Consider the following 13,536-nt stretch of genomic DNA (forward strand, 5'->3'; position numbering starts at 1 on the left):
CCCGAGACATCATGTAGTCCCCTTCTTCCAGGTTCGCAATCACTGCTCTGAGTGACTCAATCTTGAATTTGAACCTCCGTATGTAAGTGTTCAAGATTTTAGATTTAGAATCGGTCTCACCGAGCCGTCCGGCTTCGGTACCACAACAGTGTGGAATAATACCCCGTTCCCTGTTGCAGGAGGGGTACCTTGATTATCACCTGCTGGGAATACAGCTTGTGAATGGCTTCCAAAACTGCCTCCCTGTCAGAGGGAGACATCGGTAAAGCCGACTTTAGGAAACGGCGAGGGGGAGACGTCTCGAATTCCAATTTGTACCCCTGAGATATCACCTGAAGGATCCAGGGGTCTACTTGCGAGTGAGCCCACTGCGCGCTGAAATTCATTGAGACGGGCCCCCACCGTGCCTGATTCTGCTTGTAAAGCCCCAGCATTAGACTGAGGGCTTGGCAGAGGCGGGAGAGGGCTTCTGTTCCTGGGAACTGGCTGATTTCTGCAGCCTTTTTCCTCTCCCTCTGTCACGGGGCAGAAATGAGGAACCTTTTGTCCGCTTGCCCACGAAAGGACTGCGCCTGATAATACGGCGTCTTCTTATGTTGAGAGGCGACCTGGGGTACAAACGTGGATTTCCCAGCTGTTGCCGTGGCCACCAGGTCTGAAAGACCGACCCCAAATAACTCCTCCCCTTAATAAGGTAATACTTCCAAATGCCGTTTGGAATCCGCATCACCTGACCACTGTCGTGTCCATAACCCTCTACTGGCAGAAATGGACAACGCACTTAGACTTGATGCCAAATATTCCGCTGTGCATCACGCATATATAGAAATGCATCTTTTAAATGCTCTATAGCCAATAATATACTGTCCCTATCTAGGGTATCAATATTTTCAGTCAGGGAATCCGACCACGCCAACCCAGCACTGCACATCCAGGCTGAGGCGATTGCTGGTCGCAGTATAACACCAGTATGTGTGTAAATACATTTTAGGTTACCCTCCTGCTTTCTATCAGCAGGATCCTTAAGGGCGGCCATCTCAGGAGAGGGTAGAGCCCTTGTTCTTACAAGCGTGTGAGCGCTCTATCCACCCTAGGGGGTGTTTCCCAACGCACCCTAACCTCTGGCGGGAAAGGATATAATGCCAATAACATTTTAGAAATTATCAGTTGTTATCGGGGCAAACCCACGCATCATCACACACCTCATTTAATTTCTCAGATTCAGGAAAACTACAGGTAGTTTTTCCTCACCGAACATAATACCCCTTTTTGGTGGTACTCGTATTATCAGAAATGTGTAAAACATTTTTCATTGCCTCAATCATGTAACGTGTGGCCCTACTGGAAGTCACATTTGTCTCTTCACCGTCGACACTGGAGTCAGTATCCGTGTCTATATCTGCCATCTGAGGTAACGGGCGCTTTAGAGCCCCTGACGGCCTATGAGACGTCTGGACAGGCACAAGCTGAGTAGCCAGCTGTCTCATGTCAACCACTGTCTTTTATACAGAGCTGACACTGTCACGTAATTCCTTCCAACAGTTCATCCACTCAGGTGTCGACCCCCTAGGGGGTGACATCACTATTACAGGCAATCTGCTCCGTCTCCACATCATTTTTCTCCTCATACATGTCGACACAAACGTACCGACACACAGCACACACACAGGGAATGCTCTGATAGAGGACAAGACCCCACTAGCCCTTTGGGGAGACAGAGGGAGAGTTTGCCAGCACACACCAGAGCGCTATATATATACAGGGATAACCTTATATAAGTGTTTTTCCCCTTATAGCTGCTGTATTATTTAATACTGCGCGTAATTAGTGCCCCCCTCTCTTTTTTAACCCTTTCTGTAGTGTAGTGACTGCAGGGGAGAGCCAGGGAGCTTCCCTCCAACGGAGCTGTGAGGGAAAATGGCGCCAGTGTGCTGAGGAGATAGGCTCCGCCCCCTTTTCGGCGGCCTTATCTCCCGTTTTTCTGTGTATTCTGGCAGGGGTTAAATTCATCCATATAGCCCAGGAGCTATATGTGATGCATTTTTTTTGCCATCCAAGGTGTTTTATTGCGTCTCAGGGCGCCCCCCCCCCCAGCGCCCTGCACCCTCAGTGACCGGAGTGTGAAGTGTGCTGAGAGCAATGGCACACAGTTGCAGTGCTGTGCGCTACCTTGTTGAAGACAGGACGTCTTCTGCCGCCGATTTTCCGGACCTCTTCTGTCTTCTGGCTCTGTAAGGGGGCCGGCGGCGCGGCTCTGGGACCTATCCATGGCTGGGCCTGTGATCGGTCCCTCTGGAGCTAATGTCCAGTAGCCTAAGAAGCCCAATCCACTCTGCACGCAGGTGAGTTCGCTTCTTCTCCCCTTAGTCCCTCGATGCAGTGAGCCTGTTGCCAGCAGGACTCACTGAAAATAAAAAACCTAAACTTAAACTTTTCACTAAGCAGCTCAGGAGAGCCACCTAGTGTGCACCCTTCTCGTTCGGGCACAAAAATCTAACTGGGGCTTGGAGGAGGGTCATAGGGGGAGGAGCCAGTGCACACCAGGTGACCTAAAAGCTTTTACTTTTGTGCCCAGTCTCCTGCGGAGCCGCTATTCCCCATGGTCCTTACGGAGTCCCCAGCATCCACTAGGACGTCAGAGAAAGGTTATGATTCTGTTTGTCCACATATTTTCTGACAGGGCTGGATTAAGTGCTACATGGACCTGGGGCTAAAAATGTTCAAGGGCCTATTGTGAGAGGTGGTGAGACTGGTGGTGTGTTTTGTGGGCATGTAAAATCCCTAAACTATCAGCCCAACAATGTGTCCTTTTGTGAGAAAAATAGAAATACAATTTCAATACTTAGAATTTATGGCTGATCCTGTGTCTAACTCAGTGGCCTTTATCATCATGTTGTCATGAGGATGGGACTATTTGTATGTGGAGGCCTGGAGTTGTACTCCCGTCTGCCTCATTGTTAATCTGGCTGTGTATTCTAAAGCGGCCGTTTATAAATCCTGATCAGACTCCCATCAAATATCTATGGAAAGAGCTGAAACATGCAGTCTAGAGAAGGCACCTATCAAACCCGAGATAGCTGGAGGAGTTTTCTCAGGAATAGTAGGCCAAACAACCTGCTGACAGGTGCAGACATCTCACTGAGAGCTACAGAAATTGATAGATTGCACTGACTGCAACAAAATAATTGGTCATAGGTCCCATAATATATGTTACTGCCATTTCAGTTTGTTTTATTATTTAAAATATTATGTTGAATCAAAAATCAAATGCAAAATCTGATTTCTATTAAATATGGAATAAATAATGATGGACGCCAATTAAATTTGTCATTTTTCAAGTTATTTTAGATAAAAATATGGTTTCTTCTTTTTCATGGTAGAGTATCAAAATATTTGTTCATGTCTGTAAAATCAGTACAGGAGGGATGCAATTTACTTCTAGTAAAGAAAATACAATTTAACTGTAAGGTGAACCTGAATCTAACATCAAAAAGAGAGATGATAATTGAACTGGACGGAATTTTTTTCCCCCCCAGAGCTAAACGAATTCCCCTTATTTGGTACAATTTACCAAAAAACATTGTGCCAGTGCACCCGAATGATGCTCAGCTCCCGAGTGAAACTGGGTTCCAGTTGCAGTTATTAAATAGGCTCACCATGCAAATTCATTACTGGAGATCCCCAGCGATGGCTGCCACTGGTGATACTCTGAGACCCCAAATATTTAAATGAAAATCGTCACCACCTTAACCCTAATTCCCAACTGATGCATTATTTAAAACAAAACAACAACAAAAAAACAGGAAAAAAAATAAACAAATAGCTTATACCCCCTTTCACATCTCCAATGCCGGATCCCACCCGGGAATTGGAAACGGGTCCTTGGATGGGATCCGGCATTGGAGACTCTCCCTACCTCTTTCGCTGGCTGTCCAACTCGGCAATATGCCGGGTCGGTTGCCATAGCGGCGAGGGGCGGAGCCAGCAGCAGGGGCAGAGGTGGCGCTGGGAGATGAGCTCATCTCTGTGCCGCCTCTCCCTATCCTGTAAACGGCAATCTGTTTATGCAGCCACTAACCCAGTATTCAACCCAGGAATAACACTGCTTATAACCCGGGTTGATTTACCGGGTCAGGTGACTCGGGAATTCGGAGGTGGCGCTTTCACACCGCACACTGACCCGTGTCGACCTGGCAATATGCCGGGTCGATACCGGGTTATTTGTGCGGTGTGAAAGGGGTATTTCTATGTTGCCAGCTGATGTAGCCAGCAATACAGCAGCCTCATGCAGAGAGTGGAGGTGTGGACAACACGGGTTAGGAAGAGTGGGAAAAAGAAGAATGGGAGACAGGAGGGGGCAGTACAAGAACGAAGCTTATTGGTAACTTGCCCAGTAGACAAGCCAGCCTGGGAAGCACAGCAGTAGCGGGATCTGGTCCATTTTAACACAGGGCCGGCCAACTATAATGATGGACAAAAGGGCTCCCGGGTTCCACATAAATGTTGATACACCCCAGAATGAATGAGGGCATCAGTGTATTATTAAAAAAACGATTAAAAAAAAACCCTCCAGTGAAGTAAGGCAGGTGGCCAGCGGGGAGCCATTGGTCCCACGGCAGGTGATTGGATCGCAAAAGGGTGAACAAGCCCTGACCAAGGGGGCCACGTAGTCTACGGGATGCGTACTATGTACCGAGATCTGGGACTTCAATAACTGAGGTTATATCGCATTATTTAGGAAACTTATTTAAGTAATATGGTAGCTATAAGCGGATCCAGTATGTTCTACTGGCAGACGGGAAGTCGGCTGTCAGTATACAGACAGCACTGCCACAGGTTATAATTCCACTCGGTTGGTGGCGTGGACCCACCAACCGAATAACCTGTGAAGTTTGGGATTCCGTCCATTTGTATTTCACAGTGTCCAGATTCAGTCATCGGTCTTCCTGAACGCTGGGATCCAGACAGCCGGTATTTTAACTACATCCCCTATATACAAGTACTATTAATGGAAAGATCAAAATATAGCCAGTTGTAAGCCCAAACATTGAGGATTTAACTGGAGTCTGAAATGGCATATTGCTGGCAATGCAAATGCATACAGTTAATCTCTATACCTCCTGAACAGTACTCTTGTCAGAAAAGGTTATGTGTTCTAAGTGGTACGTAAATGTATGATGTCTAATTCAGTATCAATACCTATAAATTACAGTAAAAGTTAAGATTAGTTGTGCACACACAAAAAATAAAACTGCCATTCTAACATTTTCATTTGAGTTTATATCAGTGACTGCTGTAATATTAGTACTAACCTGCAATAGTATGAGCATAAAGCCTGCTACCAAAGGTAAAAACATGCAGCTCGTACAGCTTGGAAATCTTCTCTAAAAATTCTTTACAATGAGGGCGCAGACGGGTGTGCAGCATTGGTTCCCCTCTACCTAACTGGAAATGGAATATTCCCTGTAAAATAACAGAACGCGGGTTAATTAAAACAAGAGCCTAAAATATCAATAGCTATGGACATTTCATTAAAAGTTTCTCTTGAAAATCTCAACTTTGTATATAATGTCGAAGTGGGCGTAACCTAAATTAGTAGCAGAACAGATAGTGGTTCATGTTGAGTTGGCATATATGGCGCCAATAACACGGGCACAAAAAGCTTGCAATAGAAGCATTTCCCATAGAAAGCAAAGCTGACACTTCAGCTCTGCAGAGAAAGCATATGCACCAGGATTATGCCAAGAGAGATTTACAGTATGTGCACCTGGCTTACATGAAGATGTGGTTTTGAAAGTTAGTAGTAAATGCTGCAGTTCCTAAAACAGAGAATTGGTGATGTTGCCCATAGCAACCAATCAGATGCTGTCTAACAATTTCTAAAAGGCAATAGAGAAATGATAGACAGCATCTGATTGGTTGATATGGGCAACATCACCAATTCTCTGTTTTAGAAGCTTTAGCTTTATGTGTCTGGACAGTGTTAGTAATAAATGGCTAGGGCTTTATGTAATAGGGTCTGAGTTCTGTGAAGCAATACAATTTTGGCGTACCAGATTGTTTTTACCTTTGAAAGATAGTGCAGCTTAAATTTGCAGCTGAGACATAAAGCCCTAAGTGTAAGTTCTTAAACATGTATTTACCATGCAAGATAACAAATACATCTGCTGTCTTTCCCTTTAATCCCCCCCCACCACCACCAAAAAACAAACAAAAAAAAACACACACACACACACACACACAGGGAATTTGCTTTACCACCACTGAATTTAAATTAATCACAGAAGCACCACTAATAATAGTAATAGTATACGTTAGCCACACTCCGAAGCGGCTGACGATCAACGCATATCTAACAAGTGTGTGTGTGTGTGTGTGCGCGTGTCTTTTGTGGTCTGCGTGGGACACATTTGTGTTAACATGCTCTTAATGTACCATGTGCCCTCTAAGCATAAGGAGTCATACATATAAAATTATATCTACACAGAAAACAGCGCTATAAGTTCGAGTGATAGATAGAATTGGTGTAACAATGGTAAGTTAAAAACTTACATTTATTATTAAAAATAATTCACGGTAAAAATTTCTCAATAAGAATTAATAGCATTAATGTGCAAAAAATGAATAAACATTAGACATGTTTCTCAAACAAGTTTAGATGCAAAGTTAGCTAGTCCCTATATACGGTCAGGCAAAATGGGTTCACTCACAAGGGGGCAGATGTATTAACCTGGAGAAGGCATAAGGAAGTGATAAACCAGTGATGAGTGCAAGGTGATAAAGGCACCAGCCAATCAGCTTCTACCTGTTAATTTACATATTGAAGCTGATTGGCTGGTGTGTATCACCTTGCATATATCACTGGTTTATCACTTCCTTATGCCTTCTCCAGGTTAATACATTTGCCCCAAGGTCCTTTATAGTTAAAGTATACTGAAATGGGACCTGATTGATTTGCGGCTCAGCTGATATCTTTCAAACGTGGACCGTTGGCAAGGTCCTAAAGGATGTTTTATAGTTATCGGTCCTTCGGGTAATTTTCAAAGGTAAGTCCATAGGCGCTAATCCTGCATGGAAAAGAGGCGCATTTGGAGAAGTCCTTTTAACCTTCTATGCTTGGACCGATCATTAGGAACAAATTCCACCGTTGAATGGCCGCAATCAGATGTCCTCCTTGGAGACCCACTGACCAGAGGAGAAGCACGTTCTGACGCGTTTCGCCGTCCACAGACAGCTTTTTCAAAGGAATATAAAATGAGCCCCAAGTTGCCATCAATATTTATGGTGCTCAGGAGCAGTAGAAAGGTAGTTAATTTAAATTAAAAAAAAAAAAGAGCAGAAATTGTTCTTACATCCATCTCATGAGCCTTAGTCTTTTAGTGAGCGGATTCTCTCTTTAAACTGTGAAAATAGAGATCTACAAGGGATGGGCAATAAGTATCTGGATGTGCGGAGCATAGGTAGAGTAGACACAATCTGACTGCCTGGTTGTTATCTTACTAAAGTTCTTGTGAAATGTCAAAGCACAGAACTGTATATAAGCAGCACTGCACACCGAAGTAGTCAGCATGTTCACTTCCTTCACAAACTCATAATACAGCTCAACAATGGCTACTGGAAAGCCATGCTCTTCTTTGATGACTAGCGTAGTATGCAACAGAAGGAGATGTTTGACAGACGGGGAGAGGGGGGTGGGAGAACACTGTCCCAATGCACTGCATTTGAGTGGTTTGCAGCACGGGAGATGGTCGACCTGTGTCCGCCATCACAAAGGGCAACATTGTTGCCAGGGTGACCGTGACAAACTTAGAGAAGGAGATGGGCATCTCATTGGGAACCTATACACTTGATACTCCATGAAAAAGCTTGGACTGAGCAAGGTTTCTGTAAGCTGGGTGCCCCATCAGCTGAATCAAGGTCAAGAGGAGGCCCGGGTGACTTGCTGCCATAACATGCTGGCCAGGTTTGCTTTGCGGTCACGAAAACTTTGTCTGGGATATCATCAGTGGTGATGAATTTTGGATCTACAGCTTCATCCCCAAGACCAAACAGTCAGCCCAGTGGACCCCAGTTGGAGGTGTGAGTCCACAGAAGTTCCAACATGAGCGCAGCGTGGCCAACCAGACGGCGGCTGCTTTTGTGCCCAAGACTGTTAATGTAGCTACCATACCAGTCGTGCAGCAGCGCACAGTCACTTGGGACTGGTGCGCCAACTAATGCCTGTCGCAAGTGCTAGAAGCCATTTCAAGATAATGTCCAAGAACTTGCACTTGTGTGCCCTTCTTCATCACGACAATGTCCACAAGTCTAGGAACAGTGGTGGATTTTCTAGCACATAAATGCATCCAGGAACTTGGTCATCTGCGTACAGTCGAGACCTGGCCCCCGGTAACCTCTTTGTGTTCCCTCAAATCAAGTGCAAGATGTGTGGGATTTAATTTGAGTCACCAAAACCTGCAGTGGAGACCTTCATCGAGCATGTAATAGACATACCTGCTTCGGACTGGTAACACTGCTTCACCGAGTCGTTTCAGCACATAAGACTTCTCTGACAAATACTTGAAAAAAAATAAGATTTGAAACCTACCGGTAAATCTTTTTCTCCTAGTCCATAGAGGATGCTGGGGACTCCGTAAGGGCCATGGGGAATAGACGGGCTCCGCAGGAGACATGGGCACTAAAAAGAACTTTAGATATGGGTGTGCACTGGCTCCTCCCTCTATGCCCCTTCTCCAGACCTCAGTTAGAGAAACTGTGCCCAGAGGAGACAGACAGTACGAGGAAAGGATTTTTGTTAACCTAAGGGCAAGATTCATACCGTGGGGTTTATTTACTAATATTCGTGTTTTTGCCGTTTTTAAGGGTGTTTGAACTCGAATGGTATCGGGTGCATTTTACTGCAACTTTTTGAATCCTGATACGATCATTCACTAAGCTGCCGAGTTTTGCACATTCGTTTTTTCCGATGTCGATGTGATTCGTAATGTCAGGCAGTGTTTTACGGGAGTGATGAGTAAAACACTGCCTGACAAAACACAAGGAATCCCGGCCGGATCTGTGAGATCCGTGCTGGGCTTCATTGTGTACCTTAAAAAGGTGTTTTAATTGATTTTAATTCTGAAAAAAATTGCGTGGGGTCCCCCCTCCTAAGCATAACCAGCCTCGGGCTCTTTGAGCCGGTCCTGGTTGAAAAAATATGGGGAAAAAATTGACAGGGGTTCCCCCATATTTGATTAACCAGCACCGGGCTCTGCGCCTGGTCCTGGTGCAAAAAATACGGGGGACAAAAAGCGTAGGGGTCCCCCGTATTTTTTGAACCAGCACCGGGCTCCACTAGTCAGAGAGATAATGCCACAGCCGGGGGACACTTTTATATAGGTCCCTGCGGCCCTGGCATTAAATCACTAACTAGTCACCCCTGGCCGGGGTACCCTGGAGGAGTGGGGACCCCTTAAATCAAGGGGTCTCCCCTCCAGCAACCCATGGGCCAGGGGTGAAGCCCGAGGCTGCCCCCCCCCATTCCAAGGGGGGCGGATGGGGGGCTGATAGCCTTGTGAAAAAATGTGAATATTGTTTTTAGTAGCAGTACTACAAGTCCCAGCAAGCCTCCCAAGCAAGCATGCGGTGGAAAACCGGGCCCGCTGGTACCTGTAGCACTACTACTAAAAAAATACCCCCAAAAAAACAGGACACACACACCGTGAAAGTATAATTTTATTACATACATGCATACCTCCAAACATACATACTTACCTATGTTCACACGAGGCTCTGTCCTCTTGTCCCTGTAGAATCCTTGGGGTACCTGTGAAAAAAATTATATTCACATAATCCAGTGTAGAATCAGACCTTTGTATAATCCACGTACTTGGCAAAATAATAAAACGGAAACCCGACCACGCACTGAAAGGGGTCCCATGTTTACACATGGGACCCCTTTCCCCGACTGCCAGGACCCCCCCTGACTCCTGTCAAAGAGGGTCCCTTCAGCCAATCAGGGAGCGCCACATCGTGGCACTCTCCTGATTGGCTGTGTGCTCCTGTAGTGTCTGTCAGGCAGCACACGGCAGAGATACAATGTCGCGCCTATGCGCTCCATTGTATCCAATGGTGGGAACTTTGCGGTCAGCGGTTGACCGAAAGTAACCTCACCGCTGACCGCAAAGTTCCCACCATTGGCTACAATGGAGCGCATAGGCGCTACATTGTATCTCTGCCGTGTGCTGCCTGACAGACACTACAGGAGCACACAGCCAATCAGGAGAGTGCCACGACGTGGCGCTCCCTGATTGGCTGGAGGTACCCTCTTTGACAGGAGTCAGGGGGGGTCCTGGCAGTCGGGGAAAGGGTTCCCATGTGTAAACATGGGACCCCTTTCAGTGCGTGGTCGGGTTTCCGTTTTATTATTTTGCCAAGTACGTGGATTATACAAAGGTCTGATTCTACACTGGATTATGTGAGTATAATTTTTTTCACAGGTACCCCAAGGATTCTACAGGAACAAGAGGACAGAGCCTCGTGTGAACATAGGTAAGTATGTATGTTTGGAGGTGTGCATGTATGTAATAAAATTATACTTTCACGGTGTGTGTGTGTCCTGTTTTTTTGGGGGTATTTTTTTAGTAGTAGTACTACAGGAATCAGCGGGCCCGGTTTTCCACCGCATGCTGGTACTTGTGGTTCTCCAAGTACCAGCTTGTGGGGGAGGCTTGCTGGGACTTGTAGTACTGCTACTAAAAACAATATTCACATTTTTTCACAAGGCTATTAGCCCCCCATCCGCCGCCCTTGGATGGGGGGGTGGGGACAGCCTCGGGCATCACCCCTGGCCCTTGGGTGGCTGGAGGGGGGGGGGGACCCCTTGATTTAAGGGGTTCCCACTCCTCCAGGGTACCCCGGCCAGGGGTGACTAGTTGGGTATGTAATGCCAGGGCCGCAGGGACCACTATAAAAGTGTCCCCCGGCTGTGGCATTATGTACCTGGCTAGTGGAGCCCGGTGCTGGTTTCAAAAATACGGGGGACCCCTACGCTTTTTGTCCCCCGTATTTTTGGAACCAGGACCAGGCGCAGAGCCCGATGCTGGTTGATAAAATATGGGGGAACCCCTGTCATTTTTCCCCCCATATTTTTTCAACCAGGACCGGCTCAAAGAGCCCGAGGCTGGTTATGCTTAGGAGGAGGGACCCCACGCAATTTTTTTTTACAGTTTTTACACTAAACAGACACTTTCCCATAGATAACCATGCACAGATCTCACTGATCCGTGCATAGTTATCCAAACTCGACTGGAAAAAGCAGGTCTATTTTTTTGCAGCTTTTTTTAACGAATCGGAAAAAAAATAGACCCGCACTTGAGCACTCAGAGACTAACACCCAAATACGAATGAATAGTGAATGCCCGTATTGTATGAAATAACAGCCGCGTTTGACCGATGGTCTATTCATTCGTATTTCGGAACATTGTCATTCAAACCATTACGAATAGACCAGACACTGCCGAGATTGGTGCTTAGTGAATTCCCGGATTGGGACTTAGAAAAAAAAACACAAATCGGCCAAACTCGGATTTTTAGTAAATACTGGCCCATGTATATCTGAGGCAGTCCCCACTGACTTGCAATCTCTGCGAAGACTTCCTGATGAAGTCCCCACTCTCCTGGATGTAGATCGTGTCTGCTGAGGAAGTCTGCTTCCCAGTTGTCCACTCCCGGAATGAAGACTGCTGTAAGAGCGCTTACATGATTTTCCGCCCAGCGAAGACTCCTGGTGGCTTCTGCCATTGCCACTCTGCTCTTTGTTCCGCCTTGGCGGTTTACTTGAGCCACTGCGGTGATGCTGTCTGACTGAATCAGAACCGGTAGGTCGCGAAGCAACTGCTCCGCTTGACGAAGGGCGTTGTATATGGCCCTCAACTCCAGGACGTTGATGTGAAGACAAGTCTCCTGGCTTGACCAGAGACCTTGGAAGTTTCTTCCCTGTGTGACTGCTCCCCAACCTCAGAGGCTCGCGTCCGTGGTTACCAGAACCCAGTCCTGAATGCCGAACCTGCAAACCTCTAGAACACAGGTTCTCAAACTCGGTCCTAAGGACCCCACACAGTGCATGTTTTGCAGGTCTCCTCACAGAATCACAAGTGAAATAATTAGCTCCACCTGTGGACCTTTTAAAATGTGTCTGTGAGTAATTAATACACCTGTGCACTTGCTGGGTTACCTGCAAAACATGCACTGTGTGGGGTCCTGAGGACTGAGTTTGAGAACCCCTGCTCTAGAAGGTGAGCACTCTGCAACCACCACAGGAGAGATACCCTGGCCCTGGGGGACAGGGTGATCATCTGATGAATCTGTAGATGTGACCCGGACCACTTGTCCAGAAGGTCCCATTGGAAAGTCCTTGCATGGAACCTGCCGAATGGAATGGCCTCGTAAGACGCTACCATCTTCTCCAGAACTCGAGTGCAGTGATGCACCGACACCCTTTTTGGCTTCAATAGGTCCCTGACCAAATTCATGAGTTCTTGGGCCTTTTCCATTGGAAGATAAACCCTTTTCTGGTCTGTATCCAGAATCATGCCTAAAAAAGGCAAACGAGTCGTGGGAACCAACTGTGACTTCGGGATATTGAGAATCCAGCCGTGCTGTTGCAACACCTTCAGGGAAAGTGATACTCTGTTCAGCAACTGCTCTCTTGATCTCGCTTTTATTAGGAGATCATCCAAGTACGGGATAATTGTGACACCCTGCTTGCGCAGGAGCACCATCATTTCCGCCATTACCTTGCTGAAAATCCTCGGGCCGTGGAAAGCCCAAATGGCAACGTCTGAAATTGGTAATGACAATCCTGTACAGCAAATCTCAGGAACGCCTGATGAGGTGGACATATGGGAACACGAATGTATGCATCCTTTATGTCCAGGGACACCATATAATCCCCCCCTTCCAGGCTGGCGATGACCGCTCTGAGCGATTCCATCTTGAACTTGAACCTTTTTAAGTAAAGGTTTAAGGTTTTTAAATTTAAAATGGGTCTGACCGAACCGTCCGGTTTCGGGTCTACAAACAGGGTTGAGTAATACCCTATCCCCTGCTGAAGCAGGGGAACTTTGACCACCACTTGTTGAAGACACAATTTTTGAATTGCATTTAAAACTATCTCCCACTCTGGGGGAGAAGCCGGTAGGGCAGATTTGAAAAATCGGCGAGGAGGCACCTCTTCGAATTCCAGCTTGTAACCCTGGGAAACAATTTCTATTGCCCAGGGATCCACCTGTGAGTGAACCCAGACGTGGCTGAAAAGTCGAAGACGTGCCCCCACTGGGGCGGACTCCCTCAGCGGAGCCCCAGCGTCATTCGGTGGATTTTGTAGAGGCCGGGGAGGACTTCTGCTCCTGGGAACTAGCGGTGGTTGGCAGCTTTTTCCCCCTGCCCTTACCTCTGGCAAGAAAGGAAGATCCCCGTACTCTCTTGGGTTTATGCGACCGAAAGGACTGCATCTGATAATGTGGCGTTTTCTTAGGCTGTGAGGAAACATAAGGC

The 13,536-nt window shown here is 46.7% G+C and overlaps 1 protein-coding gene across 1 annotated transcript in view; it reads right to left on the reverse strand.

The window, feature by feature from the left end:
• CTDP1 (CTD phosphatase subunit 1) overlaps positions 1-13,536 on the reverse strand; it is a 469,717-nt gene that overhangs the window by 210,577 nt on the left and 245,604 nt on the right. Inside the window, exon 5 of the mRNA XM_063923302.1 lies at positions 5,313-5,463. Coding sequence (XP_063779372.1) covers positions 5,313-5,463 — 151 coding nt within the window. The remainder of the gene's footprint in view (positions 1-5,312; positions 5,464-13,536) is intronic.

Source organism: Pseudophryne corroboree, chromosome 5 (assembly GCF_028390025.1).
Source record: "Pseudophryne corroboree isolate aPseCor3 chromosome 5, aPseCor3.hap2, whole genome shotgun sequence".
Classification (NCBI taxonomy): domain Eukaryota; kingdom Metazoa; phylum Chordata; class Amphibia; order Anura; family Myobatrachidae; genus Pseudophryne; species Pseudophryne corroboree.